At 37.9% G+C, this 19,971-nt stretch overlaps 1 protein-coding gene across 1 annotated transcript; it reads right to left on the bottom strand.

The window, feature by feature from the left end:
* Positions 1–334: 334 nt before the first annotated feature.
* GCLM (glutamate-cysteine ligase modifier subunit) lies at positions 335–16,631 on the bottom strand. The gene is made up of 7 exons (XM_063298300.1): positions 16,180–16,631; positions 9,448–9,513; positions 7,632–7,716; positions 3,954–4,010; positions 2,671–2,873; positions 2,439–2,553; positions 335–1,898 (listed from the first exon to the last, which is right to left on the bottom strand). The coding sequence occupies exons 1-7, from the start codon at positions 16,303–16,305 to the stop codon at positions 1,726–1,728; spliced, it is 825 nt and encodes a 274-aa protein (XP_063154370.1). The 5' UTR covers positions 16,306–16,631; the 3' UTR covers positions 335–1,725.
* Between the last annotated feature and the right edge of the window lie 3,340 nt (positions 16,632–19,971).

Below are 19,971 nucleotides of genomic sequence, written 5' to 3'. Positions count from 1 at the left end.
GTAACAAAATGTGTACTTTAAAACAGATTACAAAGATAGTAATTAATGAACTGTATTTTATGTGAAATTTTCAGCCAGGAAATTTTTTTGTGGAAAACTAGATAAAAAATCTCCCCATCTTTCCCCACAGAATCTATAAAGATTCAAACAGTATTTTTCTTTATCAAGCTCAAGATTTCTTTTAATCCATAATAACTGCAAACTACTAAGTTTACTCACTATAGAAATTTAAGATCGGAAAAACTACAGAAAACAGCTGCTTTCTACAGTTCAATGCACTTCATATTCCAACCCAAATCTTACAAAAACAATACTTTTGTATATCCAATAGCTATTTTTATGTCTTTATTTATTTAAAGCAGCACATCAAAATTTACTCCAGAATGTTGTCAGATAAAATTTATTTCAGTTAATGTATTCAATTTTTTAGGACTCCTCCCAAGTAACCCAATACATGGCCTCATTGCATTAATTATCATTAACACCCCAATGATCTCAATGGAATCTTAATTCCAGGTAAAAGCTGAAGTTTGAATCAAGCATGTTTTTTCCATGCTTAATATATTGTGGAACCCAAACACCACCATGTGCTGAACCCTCTCATGCAAAATTGTTTTAATATAAAGCATAAGAAGTTTACCCACTGGAATGGATCCAAGTATGTGAATATGGTATGATGGACATTATAAAACATTTAGTAAAGCTGCCTATAACATTATTTTCATTTATAAATTAAAAGCTTAGACTCCAGATAAAGTTTGCATCTCTTACCTTTCATTTGTGCAATTAGAACACACAAATATACATTCAAATAGAAAAAAATGTACATTGTTGGACTATAGAAATCTCAATAAGCCAGCCTCTTTAATCTAAATTAAAATATCCTTTAACTGCAGCAGTTTTTTAAATTAAGTGCTTAACAGCATTGAATGCACCAAATTTCTTTTGAAGAAACCACGAACTCCTATAAGTAACTTAACTGCACCTCCAGTTATTTTTAAGAATTCCTAAAAATGTCTGATAAGCTACACTCAGTGCAATGCTGAAATTTATATAATACATCTTTTTATGACTTTCAAAATAAAAGTATGTTTAACTTCAGCAAAACAATTTTTAAAAAAGTTAATTCTACTCTTCACTAGAGCCATCTAATTCCAAGTTAAAAAAAAAATCTCCTGGACATATGCCAAGAGGAAAATGGTACTGAACAAACATAATAAAAATTGTGCAGAGCTACATCAAACTATGATAGTGATGTTTGAGGGGGAGTGAACTGAATATAAATTCATGACTCTATTAAATATTTCACATACACTTATTTTTACCACTGGTCAAATCAACTGCTTATTCCCCCAAGACATGGTACATTTAGTCCTCTTATCAGCTCAGCAACCATAAAGTTTATGCCGTACAAATAAAAATATTTCAATCATAATATAGCTAGCTAGATTTTAAATTTATATTAGTCATCAAAAATTCCAAAGATTACATATAATAGCTCTAAATTAGTAAGCATTTTAATGAAAAACAGTATGTGAGCCATCGGATGTCAACACAGATCACCATACAGTATGTGAAAGTAAATGAAATGGAGAGAATGGAATCAGAGTACCACTCCACTATGTAATCTGAGTCTTACTGATAACTTGTTAATAAAAAAACTACTAGGTTTAATTTCTAGTAGAGATAGGGTCTCTCAGAAGTTGTCAGTTGTCAAGATCAGTCTTAAGATGATGGGATCCTTTTAGCTTGCAAGATGTAGCCTTTGGATTTGATAATTCCTCTGCTTTTAACAATGACTGAATATCGCAGAAGCCAGAGGGGAGTCCATTCATGCCCCTGGCAATCTGGAAGACTTTCCTGAAGAGTTTCCTGGAAACTTGTTCCGCAAAGCAATTCTAAGAGTTGAACAGATCATAAGAACAGTATTTTAGTATGTGTGCTACCAGTATTACCTGATGAAACGGGAAGTATATCCCCAAACACACTCTTCATAAAACACTGGGCTACCTATTATTTTAAGTGTTTAAAATTAATATCATTTTCCCCACCCCCAAATTGTGGCAGAATTCTTGGTAACAGAGCTGATACTTTCAAGATGTTACAACTTCATCTGAGATTTCTGAGGTTGGAGTCCTGTAACTGAACATAATCAGATCACAAGAGCATTGCTGGGGCTTTCCAAGTTCTACACTGCGCATAATAGATACCATCTCATGTAATATATTATGTTTCACCTAATGGACTAGTATTTCCCCATCCTCCCACCCAATGTAATGGGAACAAAAGAGTTTTCCATTAGGTTGTCCAGGCCTCATTTACATCCAACCAACTCATAGTCAGAAGGTTTTAGAAAAGTTGGAGTCCTCAGGCCCATTAACAGAATTATTCTTGTTTAATCTAACAAGGTAGGCCTGGGATTCTTAAGGCGACTTTACCTTTTGGGTCATTATGAGTTAACAGCTGAATATCAAATTCTTTTGCAAATAAAGTCAGATCTGGTGGCATTACACAACAGGAAGCAAGATTCACTTGGTTACTACTTGGTTTCACCTAAAAAAAAAAAAGCATTCAGTAGTCCTAGTAATGCTATATTTTCATTCCTTGGTATGTAATAAAATGTGTGTTTTTAATGAAAGATGAATTCATAATGAACAGGTTTTTTCTTACCTGTGCCCACATGAAGAGCTGTTCTAGCAATGTTTTATCTAGGTCAGAAGTCCCTATAGCAACAATCTTTTTGTTCTGAACTAAGTTTTCAAGCTCTGCCCAGTATGGTTGTAAATATTCTAAAGAAAGGTTAATTCCATCTTCAGTTGGAGGTGGAGCAATGATCACAGAATCTAACTGGTCAACACCAAGGGCTGAACATGCTAAAAATTAAAAAAAAAATTGGACAAGGAACAATTTTATAAAGATTTTTAAAAAGCAGAAACTACTTATCTGTAATTCATTTATTCAGTCCCTTATATTTATTTTACATCACGCAATGCATTTTGAAAATGTAAAACATAAAAATTAAAACTAAATTAAAACAACATTGAAAATATGAGGAACAGGAAAACAAAACCAAGAGATACATGCATCTAGCATGTATGGTAGTATGCAGAATTTGTTAATTCAGGAATTGAGTATTCTAGAGAATTCTAGAATGTTCCATTCATATCATGGGGGTTCACCATGGTCTGGAGGGCAAGCAAAATGATCTGGAGCTCTTGAGAATACGTCATTCACAAACTGACAATATTTGCACATTCCTTCAGCATTTATACAGGCATGGCCTATGGGATGCCTTTGTAACAGGTATGTCACAAAATTTTAGGTAAAATGTTTCAGATTGCAGGTGCTACCATAGGGAAGGCCTGTGAATCTACAGATCTTCAGAACTGTGAAGATCTAATAAAACCATTTTAACTTACAATGAAGTATGTTTGCAAAGTGGAGAAAAACATATTGAAGGTCAGGAAAAACTAGAGTTTATAAATAGGCTCTGAAAATTTAGCTATAAAACAAAAAAATACTTTAAAAGTTAACTGAGGTACATGGCATCCAGTATTTTCCCTTGTATACGTCTCCCCTTCCTACAGCCTCCCTTTCTCCTCAGTAGCCCAAGGTAACTTTCAGCATGCTATAAGAAAAATAAAAGCCTAATTATTTTCAAGGGGCACGGGAGGCTTCTAACTTGCTTTGCAAGTTAACAGCACTAGAGTTTACGAAGTCTCTGTTTCCTTTGGTGACATAAGCTTGCATTTATTTCTCCTGAACGAAAAGACTATCTTTGTTCTTTGTCAGCTGTAGTTCAAGGGCAGAAATGAAAGGACATGGAAGTCTTTTTTTAAAAAAAATAATCCTTGAAATAAATTTCTTACCTGTTTTACAGTTGCAAAAGCTTTTTTTTTTAAGACTTACAAAATATAATTGGGCAGTCACTCAAACTTAGATTTTGAACTTACTCATATTGACTGCTTCTCTGATTGATGAGGAGTTTGATCTTGTGACAAAGAGCTTTGCTGAAAATGAAAAGGCTACAGTTAACAAGGAAGGCAGGCAAAATGCAAGATCATGTTTTTCTGGCTATTTAAAAATAAATGCTCAAGATGTATTGAGGGATATTTTTCAGTGGCATATCACAATCTTTGTTAAAAAAAAAAGTTCTTGGCATCTTCAGTGAAAGGTAGGGGAAAAATCTGAATCCAAACCAGCAAATCTGAATTCACCCCAGCAAAATATAACAGATGATCAGTCTCACCGACAGAATAAGCAGAAGCCAGACAAGCCGCATTAGGTAATATAATACCTTAATTTAACCATTATGATTTTCAAATTAGAGTTTATGTCTGGCAGGATGTGGCATCCTAAACCAATTGTCCTATCAATCGTGTTTGATTCTTGGAGACTGCCTTGACAAGTCCCTGCAGTTTTCTTGGCAAGGTTTTTCTAAAGTGGTTTGCCCTTGCCTGCTTCCCAGGGCTGAGAGAGAGCAACTGGCCCAAGGTCACCAAGCTGGCTTCGTGCCTAAGGCGGGACTAGAACTCACGGTCTCTTGATTTCTTGCCTGATGCCTTAACCACTACACCAGACTGGCTCTACTCTTAGACTATAACACTAGCAAAAATTACTAATGGTATTAATTTTGGGAAAAAGACTACTCAAGTTGCTACCGAGGGGCAAGAATGGGGCTTTATTTTGAAAGGAAGGACTATAATGCACTATATATTGCACGATGCAACATTTTAAGCTTATCTTTTTTTTAAAAAGTCCCTAGATAAATGCAGTTTTATCTGTCATGTATGCTAGCTACTGTAGATAAACATAATTAACCACTTGTTTTAAGGAAATAACAACCCGCTTACATTTGAGGTATATACTTTTTAAACAATTTAGAAAGAACTTTACAGAACGTTTTAGTATCATGACAGAAAATCCTTTAAAAAGGTAAAATAGGTTTCTTACAGTCTGTTGAGAAAAGCCCAGATTTTTTGGTTCTCCGCCACCATCTCTCTCAAATCTTGCAGCAATTATAAACACTCTGCTGAAAAAGCCACTATTCAGCAAGACAATATGGATTGCTCCTCCCTCCCCTTGAAGTTGTTTTTGTGTACACGTAACATTTAGTAGGACTGGGCACTGCTTTGGATTCAAAGGCAGAAACATGCCTTGGAATACAAAAGAGGGCTCAGGCAGCCCATCTACAACTTCCTAAATCTTTTGAACAGGCCTTTTCCCAGGATTGTGCTGTAAAGCCATCTCTGGAAAACAACGCTACTTTAAGGAGTTGTTGACAGCTACTATGTGAGCACCCTTGCCCTTGAAACTAAAGTGCTGCACATTTACACCCAACCAATACTTGTGCCATGAGATCTAGAGCAAAAGCAGTTTATCATTAAGCTTTTCAAAAACAACCATTTCCTAATGCCACTCTTATCCAAATTTACTTCTAATATAAGATAGGGACAGACAACCTAGAATCTCCAGGTGTTGTTGACTTTAATTGCCATCAGCCCTGGGAAGTGTAGTCAATGACAACGAATTGTGGAAAGGTTTCCTGTACCTGGAACAGAGAGCTACCTTCCTTTTGGGTATGAAAAAAGGCACATTCCTTGCTATAGATGTTTCCAAACAGGTTTTTAGGCAATCTTTCCATTATTACAAAGTTATTTAATAGGAGTGTTAGGAGATTTTGAAGCAATTTAATATGACATGTTAGTTCAGATCCATCTGGTAATAAAGCAGCTTAATTATTATTTCTGTGAATGTGAAGCCGTGGAAATATTTGCCAGAGGGCTTCTGAAACATCTGAAGAGTTCAACAACAGCACTAGACAACAGTCTGCTTTTCCCCAACCTGTGTTATATCTAGATTAGAACACAGCCACAGAGAAATATTTTTTGTTTTCACTTATGATGGCCATCAGATATTTTGATGGTAGATCAATTTACAGAATCATCAGTTAAAACTTGGTGATGTTGATTTAAGATTCTCTTATCAGCACAGATTTAAAAAGCCTTGTTTTTAACTAGCAGATAGGCAGCAAATACAAAATTATTTTCTGCAACTGTGTCAACAAGTCCCAAACAGCTGCAGCTACAACGGATGATGTAGTTTCTTAGATATAAATACACATTTGGTTTTTTAAAAATTACACTAATACAGGATTCTAAGTCTGCTGCACTATTCTACTGTGGTTGCATTATTCCCAAGAAATGTCATCTTCTCTTTTGAGAACTTATGTCTTGCTGAATGAGATCATCTAAGTTCAGTAGCTTCCAAGCATAGTTAAACATAGTTGTTAGCATTATCAGACTGAGCCAGTGTGAGCCCTGAGACTGTGTTCATTGTACTACTGATTCGTGGGTTGAATCAGATCCTCCATGGCTTGGACTTCATTGCATTTTATACTGATTGATTATTGGTAGTATTTATGATTTTATCGATTTTTAAATTGTTTTTATTGTTAACCGCCCAGGGTCCCCTGTGTGGGGGAGATGGGCTGTGATAAAAATCTGATAAATAAATAATTGTGAGGTATCAGAAATATATTTTTAATTTACCACCATTTTGTATCACATTCAAGCAATAAACTGTAGTTAATCTTACCTCTGGCGCTTATTCTGAAGATGCATTTGGCTACATACTGCAGTAAATTATAAGGAAGCAGAAACTTTGGCTCTTTAGAGCCAAGAATTAGAATTGCAGAGTCACAGAGTTGAAAGGGTTAATGCAACCATTGCTCAGTGCAGGAATATAAATTAAAGCATCCTTCACAAATGTTGATCAAGTTCCTGCTTAAACATATCTAATGAAGAGAAGCCAACCACCTCCAACGATAATTGGTTCCACTGTCAAACTGCATATACCATTAGGATATTTTTTCTAACCTCCTTTGTACCTGTTCCAGTTTGTCCAAATTCTTCTCAAAGTGTGGGCTCAGAACAACTACTTCTCATAGTTTGGAAACTGTATTTCTACTGCCACAGTCTAGAATTACATTTGCCCTTTTGACTACCATTTTGTGTATTCTGCTTTTGATCCATTACAATTCCAAGATCCTTTTCACATACATTGTTACCAACTTGGACACACCCGATCCAATACCTATGCATCTGTTTCCTCTGTATATGTCTCTGTTAAAATTTATTCTGTTGTTTTCAGCCTACTAATAGGACTCACATGCAAATGTGAGTAGATCAATAGGTACCGCTTCGGCGGGAAGGTAACGGCGTTCCGTGTCGTCATGCTGGCCACATGACCCGGAAGTGTCTACGGACAACGCCGGCTCTAAGGCTTAGAAACGGAGATGAGCACCGCCCCCTAGAGTCGGACACGACTGGACTTTACATCAAGGGAAACCTTTACCTTTACCTAATAGGACTTAACAAAATCATTTTCAGTTCTGATGACATTTGCAGGCTCATTTTGTAACCCTATACTTTGATTTAATGTTATATGGAAATGCAAATCGTTTGTAGGCACATTACTAGACATAATAACTAAATCAAACAGAATTCCCATTCACCAAATGAACATCCATTTCAATCAAGTTTTGATGCTCAGTATCCAAGGAGTTTACAAGTTAAGCTAGGTCTGATTATTCATATTTCTGCAACGTTAAGCACAAAACTAATTTTTACCTGAAACTTTCAGTTCTTCTCTTTCTTCAGAATTAATCTTTTCTACTGCTTGTGTGAAAGTACAGTCAAGAATATCTGGAATTTCCTGCAATAAATATTTGATAATCATGAGCAGCTTTCTTCTTGGGACAGCTAAGTATTCCCAATACATTCTCAGCTGCAAAAAGCATAATGGCACTTCAAAATATATTTTCATTCTATTTTTAGTTTTTTAAAAATAAAGTGGATATCCAAGGCAAAAGTTATGACTCCTCTCGGTCTAAGGTTATCCCCCTACTCCAAGGGGGATAACCTCCAATTTGTTCATGCTCCTATCTGAAAGTGACATTATCGGCCAGGAAGAGGAAGACTGAAAGCCAGCAACTTGCACAAAATCTACAGGTCATATGTTCATTCTCATCTCTGAAGACAGGCTTGCAGTACTGTAAATTAGCAACAATCCCCCTCTTCAATAATTTATTTATTTATTTATTTTTCTATCCCTTTATTGTTTTTATAAATAACTCAAGGCGGCGAACATACCTAGTACTCCTTCCTCCTCCAACTTTCCCCACAACAATCCTGTGAGGTGGGTTGGGCTGAGAGAGAGGGACTGGCCCAAGGTCGCCCAGCCAGCTTTCATGCCTAAGGCGGGACTAGAACTCTCAGTCTCCTGGTTTCTAGGCCATTGCCTTAACCACTAGAACCAAACTGGCTCTTGCACTTCTATTCAGTTTCAAAACACTGTCTACAGATCTGTATTTTTTTTTAAACGAATACGAAAAAACCTTGAACATCCCTAAAATCCATTCACAAGTTTGTTTTTTAAATGGGGATGGTGTAGGATACCAACAGACAGAGCCCACAGGAACTAAAGTATCCAAAACAAACACACACACACACTGCAAATAATCTACAACCTCCCCATTAACTAAAAATGTAATCTCCCAAAGTCATCAAATCTCATGAGATTTTGATATTTTTGCAGATTTTTTGTTCTATTTGTAAAACTCAGAATCCAGTAAGAGTTAATGACTTAAAACTTTGGCCTGTTTTGGTAGAAGGGAAAAAAGATCCAGATGGCACAAGTGTTCAAAATGTGAAAAAGAGCAAATCCCTGCTCCACACAGACTTGATGTTCTGCATTTTACTTTCAATAGGCACTCAAACAATTCTGAGACAACCAGGAGCATGCATCTGATATTTTTCATTTTACTTTTACTTCAGGGTGTATACTGCTGTAAACATATAGTATATGTTTGTATAAATAGTAAGCATAGACCTATTTTCATGCATGATTCTACCATGCAATGGATAATTATGTGCTTTGTATTTATGTTTTATCATGTAAATCTCAATTGACCTGAACTGAAAACAATTCAAAACTGATTTGAGTTACATCTCAACTTGAGGAAGAACTAGGTTAAAAAAAAAAAGCAAATTATTTGATTCCCAGTGAGTGATATGTCATTTATTCAACTAATAATTTTTTGTAATTTGTTTTGTTCTTATTTTATTAGTTATTATATTTTTGCTGGTTTTGGCAGAGGCTTATTTGTAAGTGAAGTCTACAATCTTTAAATCTTTTTAAGATTATTTTACTGCTTTATTTAGTGGCAGTTATCTTAATTTTTTAAGTTTCATTTTTATATTATTCTGACTTGCTCGTCTTAACATTTTCTGTTCCTAATATTCTTTTCAGTTACCTTTTTATTTAATTTAATCTTACCTGTCTGGCCTAAAGATCTTTATTTGCTTCATAATTTGCTTTGTGCTGGTTAATGCCTATAGTAAAGATTGATGATAATGACTAAAGAAATATGAAAAGATCACTCACCTGCATCAGATCAGAACTGATTTTTGAACTCCATTCATTTAAGGTTTTCTGAATGCAATCCCGCAGCTGTAAAGAACATTCTGGTATTAACATTTGGTTTCTGTTATGCAACATAAGAAATAAATTAAACAGAAAACAGTGGAGAAATAACTTTCCAGTATTTATTCCCTTCTATCCACCTTTTGTCATTCCCATATATTTAAGCGTATCAGCTATGAATGTCGTAACTTATATAGCACAACCAGCATGATGGCAAACAGAAGAACGGTACACTTCTAAAATGTTCTTCATAGGCTTTATTAATAAAGTGGGTGTTTAGTGCCAGATTGGGGCAGCGCTTAGCGAATTCTGACTAATCTTAAAACAGGTATTGTACCTGCTTAGGACTTGGATGGGGAATCACTTGGGAATACCAGGGTTCTTCGTTTAACAAGGGTATCTACCATTGGGGAAGGCTATAGCAAGCCACTTAGGTACCGTTGCCAAAAAATGGCATGAATACATCTATGAAATTACAAGGGGCTGAGCTTGACTGAAGACTTTACTGAAGGGAGTAAGTAAACTGTCCATCTGGAGAACTACATTCTAAATCAAAGATGTATAGCTGCCTTCTGAGGCGCTCTTCCACTGCTGCCCCCAAGAAGTGTTACCAACCATAAGCCTTCCTTGTGAACTTCCTGGACACATCTGGTTAGCTATGGGTGTCACAGAATACTGGACTAAATGGGCCATCAGCCTGATCCACTACCGCTCTTATTTCATTCCTAAAGTCTCCATCAAGTTCATGAATTTTGGTGTACAGAAAAAACACCCAAATTATCAAAACACAAACGACCAGGGAACTGAAATTATTTGATCTCTTCTTCACTGTAATACTGGAGAAACTGTAGAAGCTGAATGTTCACTGTATAAATCATGATTAACCACAATGTCTGAATTTACGCATTAAGTATGCATTCTTGCTTAAGAATATAAGAAATACCTTATATTAAGGTATTATTAAGAATATAAGAAATACCTTATATTAAGGTATTATTAAGAATATAAGAAATACCTTAACCTCATCAGCCACAGCCAACTAGTTTATTTACCCTTCTAGATCCCACCAAAGTAACTCCCCCACCCCCCAGAATTGCTGAGTACCAGAAGACAAGATGAGTTTTATTTGTTAAAGGTAAATCTATTAACTCTCTTCTCTGCTGAGAGACACAGGACAGCTTTTGGCCCAGGCCAGAATGACCTGTGACACTCTCTTTAAAAAGTGGGGAAAGACCTGTCACTTCATCTTGCTACTCTTATTTGTTGTAAAGGGACAGTTTACAGATGCTATAAATACATCCAATGTAAATCCTAAGCTTTAAATTGGTAAATTGATAATGGGGAGGGCAAATTTTAAAGAGCACATTTGCCTATTCATTATTTATTGGTGGCACTTCGGGCTCTATAAGTTCTGTGATGGGAAGCAAGTAAACAGTACTTAAAGCCACAGCAGTTTTAATTTATTGCTTCTCCTTCCTGCCTTTCCCATGCTTTTCCCTGTACTTTATGGCCTTGAAACTGAGTGCTCGTTGATTGTTGACATAATGGGTATTGGGAACTTCCACCTTTAGTTTTGGATGGGGTTGCATTTCTCCACTTGAGGCTGGTGCACAACTTCAGGCTCTCCCTGGACTCTCAGCTACTGCTCAGAGCAGCTGACAGCTGTGACTAGGAAGGCTTTTGTACAGATCCTGTTGGTGCAACTGTTGTGCTCATTTCTGAACTGGGAGGCCTTCTTCGTGGACACTCATGTCTTGGTCATCTTGTATGTGGACTATTGCAATGCACTCTACATGAGGCTGCCCTTGAAGACTCTTGGAAACTGCAGTTGGTCCAGAATGTGGTGTCATGGGCAGTAATGGGCATGGGTGCCCATGTAACCCCTTTGCTTTGCAAGTGATATTGGCTGCCAGTAAGCTTCTGGGTGCAATTCAAGGTGCTGTTTATTATCTATAAAGCCCTTGACAGCATAGGCCCGGGTTATTTGAGATATCATCTGTCTCCCATGTTTTCAGCCTATCCTATTTGTTCAGATAGAGTGTTATGCTCTGGGTACCATCCATTAAACAATGTCATCTCATGGGTTTTCTCTGTTGCAGTTCTTGCCTGAAACACCATCTCCTCAGAGATCTGAATGGCCCTTACCGTGTCCTCAAGGGAGCCTTGAAGACCTCGTTCTTCCCCAAAGCCTTGGACTAGGATGAGTAGAGGAGTCCCTTGGGAAGGTGTGTGTGCAAGACTGGTTGGGGGCTGTTCCTCCTTTGTTGTTTGCGGCCCAGACTTATCTACAAATATTGTAAGTAAATAAATAACATCTCTACTGTCTTAAAAACGTCTGGCTTATGTCTGACATGTCCACCCTTGTGTTAACTGGCTCTAATGGATTTTATTTATTTATTTCTCAAACTTATATAGATGCCCACCTCAGAAATGTGACTCCATTCTGCACTAGTTTACAAAGTCTCTAAACAGAAAAAAGTACATCAATAGCCACAGAATTCAACGTATTAGATAGTTCTCCTGTTGAAAATACTGCCAGCTTGGATTGGAGAATTTCACAGTGTAGAGTTTGGGAGAAACTCCCATTCATACAGTCATTTACTGAAAAGCTTCAGCATGTTAAAACAATTCCAGGATAACACTCAGCTTTTGAAGAGAGTTGGACAAAGCATCTGGCATTAATTATTAGCTTGCATGAACTGAAAGAACACACCCAAAAGAGAACATACCTAATGGCTGCATATTACAGGTCAAGATGAGAGGCGTGTAATACTCCAGGAGGTCAAAGAACCCCAGAGTAATGTCTAAGGAACTAAAGGCCTCTTTTGCATTAGTAAATGTCAGTGTTCATGAGAGCACCATCAGGAGAACACTGAACAACAATGGTGTGCATGGCAGGGTTGCAAGGAAAAAGCCACTACTCTCCAAAAAGAATATTGCTGCCTGCATACAGTCTGCAAAAGACCATGTAGATAAGCCAGAAGATTGGCCTCATCCATCCACAGAATGTGCTGTGGATGGATGAGGCCAAAATAGAACTTTCTGGCTTGACTGAAAGGTGTTATGTTTGGCAAAAGGCAAACACTGTATTCCAGCATAAGAACCTTATCCCATCTGTGAAACTGTGGTGGCAGTATCATGGTTTGGGCCTGCTTTGCTGCTTCTGGACCAGGACACCTTGCTATCATTGATGGAACTATGAATTCCGAATTGTACCAGCAAATCCTACAGAAAAATGTCAAGGTATCTGTCCATGAACTGAAGCTCAAGAGAAACTGAGTTATGAGCAAGACAATGACCCAAAACACACAAGCCATACAACCAAAGAATGGTTAAAGCAGAATAAAGTTAATGTTTTGGAATGGCCAAGTCAAAGTCCTGACCTTAATCCTATAGAAATGTTGTGAAAGGATCTGAGGTAGGCAGTTCATACAAGGAAGCCCACCAACTTCCCTGAGTTGATGCTGTTCTACAAGGAGGAATGGACTAAAATTTCTCCAAGCCAAAGTGCAGGTCTGATCAACAGTTATCAGAAACATTTAGTTGCAGTTATTGCTGCCCAAGGGGGGCATGCCAGTCACTGAAAGCAAAGGTTCAAATACTTTTGCCACACACAAATATGTAGCTTTGGATCATTTTCCTCAATAAATAAATGAACAAGTATAATGTTTTTGACTCATTTGTTTAATTGGTTTCTGTTTATCTAGTTTTAGGACTTGTGTGGAAAACAGACCATGTTTAAGGTCATATTTATGCAGAAATATTGAAAATTCAAAAGGGTTCACAAACTTTTAAGCACCACTGTATATATATGGTACTAAAATTATGAAATAAGAACCTTAAAATCTCCTGGATTAGTAAACCAAACTTTAATGAATCAGTTTTAAACACCTGGGCAAAAGGAAGTCTGGTTGTAAATATGATACTTGAGTATATTTGATCAAGTAACTTTGATCCAATTTTATTTGCAGCTTTTGTTCTGCAACTGTAAGATGCCATATTTAGGTGGTTAAAAAAAACCTCAAGTGTTCGCATCTCACGGTAGGTCATATGACCTGAGACTGTAATGTGATTTCCTGTTTTAATTATACCAGGATCCCATTCTGCAATTATAACCAGAGTGAGGCAAAAATATTTGGCAGATATGTGCTACAACAAAACTACTACACAGTTCAAGCTGTTCACATTTTATATAAAGCTAGAGGTACATTAGATCATTTTTTTAATGAAAAATACAACTGATTCCCAACAGAAAAGTTTATCTTTGCAGGTGTTATTTTGAGTAAACAATCTAGACCAGTGTCTTAAAGAAAAGGCAGGGAACCTGTGTTTCTCCAAATATAATTAAAGCATAACTCTTAGCAGCCATAAACAGTATAGTCAATGGGGAATGGTGCTAGTAGTTGTCTTTGGCAATGTTTCTACAGCCCCAATTTAAGGCAGACTTTCCTAACTTCAATATAACTTCTGATCAAACTTTCAACCCTTCATATTCCTGGCTTGAAATAGAAATTTTAAATCAACAATTTGGCCCTTGTATGATCCATAACATGCCACCATTTCCATAGCTGAATGAAAATTCTCTTAGTTTCTCTTCCTGAAGGCGTCTCCCTTTACCTGAAATACCTTGAAGGCATCATTGTAGTCTTGTCTCATGGAGGAAAGCACTGCCTAAGTTTCACTAGAACTTTTACTTCACAGCTATGGAACATGTTGACTTTGTAGACTCTTATTTTGCCAAGCATCACCTAATAGAAAACTGTTATTCATATTGATTTGTTTCCAGAACATACCACAAACTCAATGAGATCACCACAACTAATATTAAAAATTCATCAGGTTGTAACATGTTTCTTAAAATAACAAAACACACACACACGCCTTTGTAGATGGTGTAGTAGATAGTTGCCAGATTAGTACCTGGCAACTACCTATGATAGGACAAGCCAAAAAGAGGAAGCTGGTACTATAATTCCCAATTAGAATAATTTAAATGTTTCCTCATGCAGCAATCATTTACACCCCACCATGAGTAATGGGTTGGTTGCACTTGCAAAGCTGTCCATCCTATAGCAACTACCAGCAACATGCTACAACTACCACCACCCCCTCTGCCAGTCCTGCAGCAGTGCCAGATGTCAGGTCTATGTATTTCTTCTATCAACAATACTGCAAGATTTATTTATTTATTTTCCATCCTGCCTTATTATTTTTATAAACTAGCTCAAGGCGGAGAACATATCTAATACTCCTTCCTCCTCCTATTTTCCCAACAACAACATCCCTGTGAGGTGAGTTGGGCTGAGAGAGAGGGACTGGCCAAAGGTCACCCAGCCGGCTTTCATGCCTAAGGCGGGACTAGAACTCACACCAACCTCAAACCTCTGAGAACATCTGTCACTGACATTAAGGATGCCATGCTGGAGCAAAAGAGTTTCACAGGGAGACTGCGATATAGAATAGCCCCACTACGTTTTAACAAGAGATTGAGCTCTATCTCTTGTGACCTGAACAGGGACAAACTATTTTTAATCACACCCCATGCAATCAGCTCTACAACCACACAACAGATGACTACTGTTAAGAAGGCTATTACTACTATTACGATCTCATCTCATCTTGTGTCAGAAATGCAGGAAATAGAAAGGGGGAAAATATTAATTAAAAGTTAAAAAGTTAAAAACATTTAATAAAAATATAAAATTTATATAACTCTAGCCCAATGCGAGGCCACATTAATGGCAGAGGTGTTTCTGATCAGTAAGTCACTCTGTGTGCATGTCAGTCCCAAAGGGCACTGTAAAAAAAGATGGGTATTTGTTTGAATATTGCCGCATTCGCAGCAAATACTATTATTGCTATATATTTTATTTTCTGACCTGTTTATCATCCCTCCATCTCCACAAACACTTGTGTACACACAAGTACTCACAGAGTCCTGTAATTAGTGTATGAACCTGAAGTAGACTCTGTTCCTCAAATATTTATGCCATAATAAATACATTAATCTTTGTGGTACCATACAAGTTTTACTTTGACCCATTCAGAACCAATTATTCTGACAAATACTAGAGTCAGAACTTTGGAAAAATTCTGTGCATCTATTACACAACAGTCACCATAAATATAAATACCAGATATACATTATAATTTGTATGTATTTTATTCATCACTTGAACGTTGACTAAAAATTTTAGTTCATACCATAGCTTTTCAGAGTTTCTGCTTTTATAGCAATTTTGCAGCTGTTCCTTACCTTTGAACTCTACCCCACTGTCCTTACAGGCTCAAGACTTTTTGTGTTACAGTTAAGCCCACAGTTTCTTATGTTTTGACTTTTGGTAGGGAAAGGCCAAAACAAAGATACTGTATTGCAAGGCAGTATTTTATATGTGTGGTTTGCTAGAACAGGCTTAAGAGACTTGGCTAGCTCGCTCCTCAGTGAAAGGAATGAACCTACAGTCTGGGACTCCAAACAGTCTTTATTATAGGACGGCAGTAAAGTCAGTCACAATACGAGCTTTGACTCTGCCGTAGATCCATCCGCCCTCACGCAACACATGGCAAAGCCAAAATGCAAGAAAATGTCATTCCGCCCAACCATCGAAGGCAGGTTACCTCTCGTCGGAAAGGCATCAATGGATCCTTTCTAGTCGTCGTTTCCCACCACCCAGACCTCTTCTTTAAGCTCACCTCCTCGCTGGGGGTGGACGGACATTTCTTCCGCAAGCGGCCCCAGTTGAGCAGGTTGCCCGTTTGCAGGTTGAGGGTGCGCGCTTGCCCCAGCAAGACCGCCGCCCGGCCGCTCTGGGTCCCCATGCCAGCGTCCAGATTGCGCCTCCCTTCCGGCGAGGAGGTGGTGTGCTGCCGGGCTTGGCTGGGATGGGCGAGAAGGATATAACCGAGTCGCTTTCTCAGAGGGCTGAGGAGCGATGACTAAGCAAATAAAAGTGCTCTGTCACCCTCCCCGTCACATGGCTTGGGGACAATAAGGGCAGGCGACGGGTCAGGGCAAGGGAAGCAGCGGAGGCTGCCACGGCGATAGCGCTCTCGCGACGGCAAGACCCAGCCGCGCCGCGGGGAAGATCGCCTTGCTTAATCCTTCCCAAGAGAAACTGCAGTCCTACCGCCGACCACGTTTTGCAATCGGCGCATGCTTCAACATCACGTGCATGTGCTGTGATCGCTGCAGCTCGCGCCGCCCTCCGGGAAACGGAAAGGGTTTAGAATAGCGCCGCCCTTCGCTTAAGTCTGCGCCGGGTGAGCGTGTCTAGTGTTGAGGCGTTGTGGAGACCCTTTCTGCTTTGCTTCTGTTCTGTGCTCGTTTTCATCAGTAATCTTTTTGGTCCTCCTACCTTTCCGCTCCAGTATCCTAATCCTAGAAGAGAAACGACACCTCAAGAAAGACCTTTGGCATCCTTTGAATGTTCTTCCAGAGCCCCATTTCACTACTTCGATGTGTTATTTGCGTGCATGGTTTACCCCATCTCTTATAATGAATTTGCATGCGAGAATCTGAATTTATTCATACCTTAGCAATTACTTGTGCTGTTTATCCGATCAAGAACCTTGAGGAATCTGCTTTACGTAACTCTACATCCAGCCCACGTAAGGGTGGGAGAGTTTGACTTTGCAGGAAATATGGTGCGTGGTATTACCAATATTGAGAGCCAGTTTGGTGTAGCGGTTAAGGCATCAGACTAGAGTCCGGGAGTTCTTATCCTGCCTTAGGCACGAAGCCAGCTGGGTGACCTTGGGCCAGTTGCTTTCTCTCAGCCCAGGAAGGAGGCAAGGGCAAACCGCTTCCGGAAAACCTTGCCAAGGAAACGTGCAGGCAGTCTCTGAGAATCGGACATAATTACCAATACAGCAGGTCCCTGGTTTGAGAATGAGTTCCATTCCTAAGTCCTTAAGTCAAATTTGTAGGTAAGATGGAACAGTTATTTAGCATCAGTTAATCAAATGTTTGTCTTAGTATATAGTGTATATTTTATTTTTCTATATATATAAAACACAACACTTCCAAATACACTAAAACATCTTAAACAGAACAATACACAAAGTAGTATTGTGCATTTAACCCAAAACATCGTACTTAACTTGATTTTTTAATAGTTTTTATGGAAGTCCGTTTTTAACTAGGAGTTTTCTGTAAACCGGGGATGTGCTGTATTGGAAAGACATGAAAAGATCCAAGTGCCCGTTTGTAAGTTTTGTTCCTACTTAGATTACATGCATATCTTAGTTTTAGATAACTCCTGTATCTCATGAACTTTCAAAACTTGCCCAGCTTTGTTTACTATAATGATCATTTCTGAGTGTTTTCATTTCTCAGCCTTTTAAAAAAAATGAATTCTGAATAATTACAGAGTTAGAGGCAAATTTAAGTCATTATTTTCTTTTTAGAGGCAATGTAATTTGCATTGCTGTGTAACTCAGAATATATCAGTAGGGCTGACATGATGCAGTTAATTCCTTAACTCTGCATTTTCAAAAGAAGTGGTAGTTCCCAGCAGTCCTGAAATTTGCTTCAGGATGAAAAGCACTAATCTGAGATGGTTGCCTGTTGCATCTCTGAATGATGTAGTGTCCTGACCTTCTTCCAACAGATTCTGTTGGGTGAGATGGATTATCTAATTGAATTCTTCCTCACCCTTAAAAATATTTTCCATTTCAACTCTGCATGAGTTACTGTTCCAACTGTCAGAACTATACCCTTGTTTTGTTTTTTAAAAATGTGATTTAGGTATCAGAACTTCAGGCAATACTATTTAAATCTTTTCTATAGTATGTGAATTCAAGTCCACAGATACAGGATAAGCAGTGAAAACACCTGCCCTGGCATAGAAATTTCCCTCACCTCTTTATTATTATTTTTTTCTCAAACAACCAAGCTTTTTTAAAACTCAAAAACACGTCTCATAGGATATGTACCAATAAATCCAAAGCTAAACTACTGCCTGATTGTCTAATCATTAACGCTCTGATATATCATTTGTACAACTGGCACAGAAAAGATTCAAGACTGTAGTTGTATACTCTTAGTTTCCACTCAAAAGTAATTACCATTAAAGTCCTTTGGGTTCTATAAGAAAAGTTATTATTTAATATAATAAACAAATTCAGCTGTAAGAATGGGAGCAATTATATAACAGCCTGTATGAAATTAAAATAAAATGCAAATTATTTCTATCTGATATTTGGAATACGTAATCCCCCTTTTGTGTGTATTTGATGCAAATGAGGTATTCTGAAGTTTGGAATTTGCTGCTGCAGGCTTTTATTTGGTCTCTGACAATGGTTAACAAAATCTTGGCTGCTTCCCAGAGTGCTGCAGTAAAAATGGAGTGAATATATTAACAAGAACACAACAAGGTGAGAGGATGGCACCTCATTCTAATTATATACCAGCTGTTTGTTATTTAATATTAGCCTTTCATTTAAAAATGAAGCAACATAAAAGAGTTACCTAGTGAACATGGAGTACAGTTTTCTATATGTATTAAAAGCAAGATGGGAAACTTTTTTGTAGCCAGGAGACACCGTTTTTAAATCATTTTTCCCCCAGTGGTGTAAAGTTACAGGGGAATTGCAATGATATGATGATGTAATCAGAGGGGATAGAGATAGAATATTTAGACTGCTTTTCTCTCTCTCTCATTTTGTGGTTGGCTTTTACAAATGTGGATAGGTGTATTAAGCCCATCAGAAGTCAGAAAAACTGAGGCAGGGAGGAGAGCAAAAATAAGGTTTGGAAGTCACATGCATCTCACTGATTTTCCACCCCTGCATTCAAAGTTTTATATTGGTGCATTAATGTGTGTGATCAATTGCACTGTTAAAGGCATATGGTCCCCCTTCCTCTGATAGTAGAAGTGATTTTAAGTCCTGAGATATCAAACAGAATTTTGCTTTAATCATCTTTAGAATTTGTAACTTGATTATTTATGTCTGTTTCAGAGAGGCTAATAACGTAAAGAAACAGCAGAAAATCACCAGAGTTATTATAATCTGAACATTGCAACAAGCCTCATCAAATCAAGAGGCCAAGAACAACAAAACTTACCATCATTAGCTGGGAAAGGCAGTACCTGATTCCATTAAAAGACAAAGGGAATAGGAGGGATGGTATGTGGCATCTGAAAATACTTAAGGCTGGAGTTTCAGATTTTTGGGTGCTACCACCAAGATGCTTCAGCAAAGGATTGTTACCTTGTCGTGGTGCTGGAGCTTGAGCACCTCAATGATGCCATGAGCTAAACCGTGAAGGGCCACCCAAGACGGGAAGGTCATGACAGAGAGGTCAGACTAAATGCAAGACCTGGGGAAGGTAATGGCAACCCACCCCAGTATTCTTGCCGTGAAAACTAAATGGATCAGTACAACCAGAGATATATCGGTATACCATCGGAAGATGAGACCCCCAGGTCGGAAGATGGTCAAAATGCTACTGGGGAGGAACAGAGGATGAGTTCAACTAGCCCC

Source organism: Candoia aspera, chromosome 3, assembly GCF_035149785.1.
Source record: "Candoia aspera isolate rCanAsp1 chromosome 3, rCanAsp1.hap2, whole genome shotgun sequence".
Lineage (NCBI taxonomy): Eukaryota > Metazoa > Chordata > Lepidosauria > Squamata > Boidae > Candoia > Candoia aspera.
This window is presented reverse-complemented; position numbering and strand designations above follow the sequence as displayed.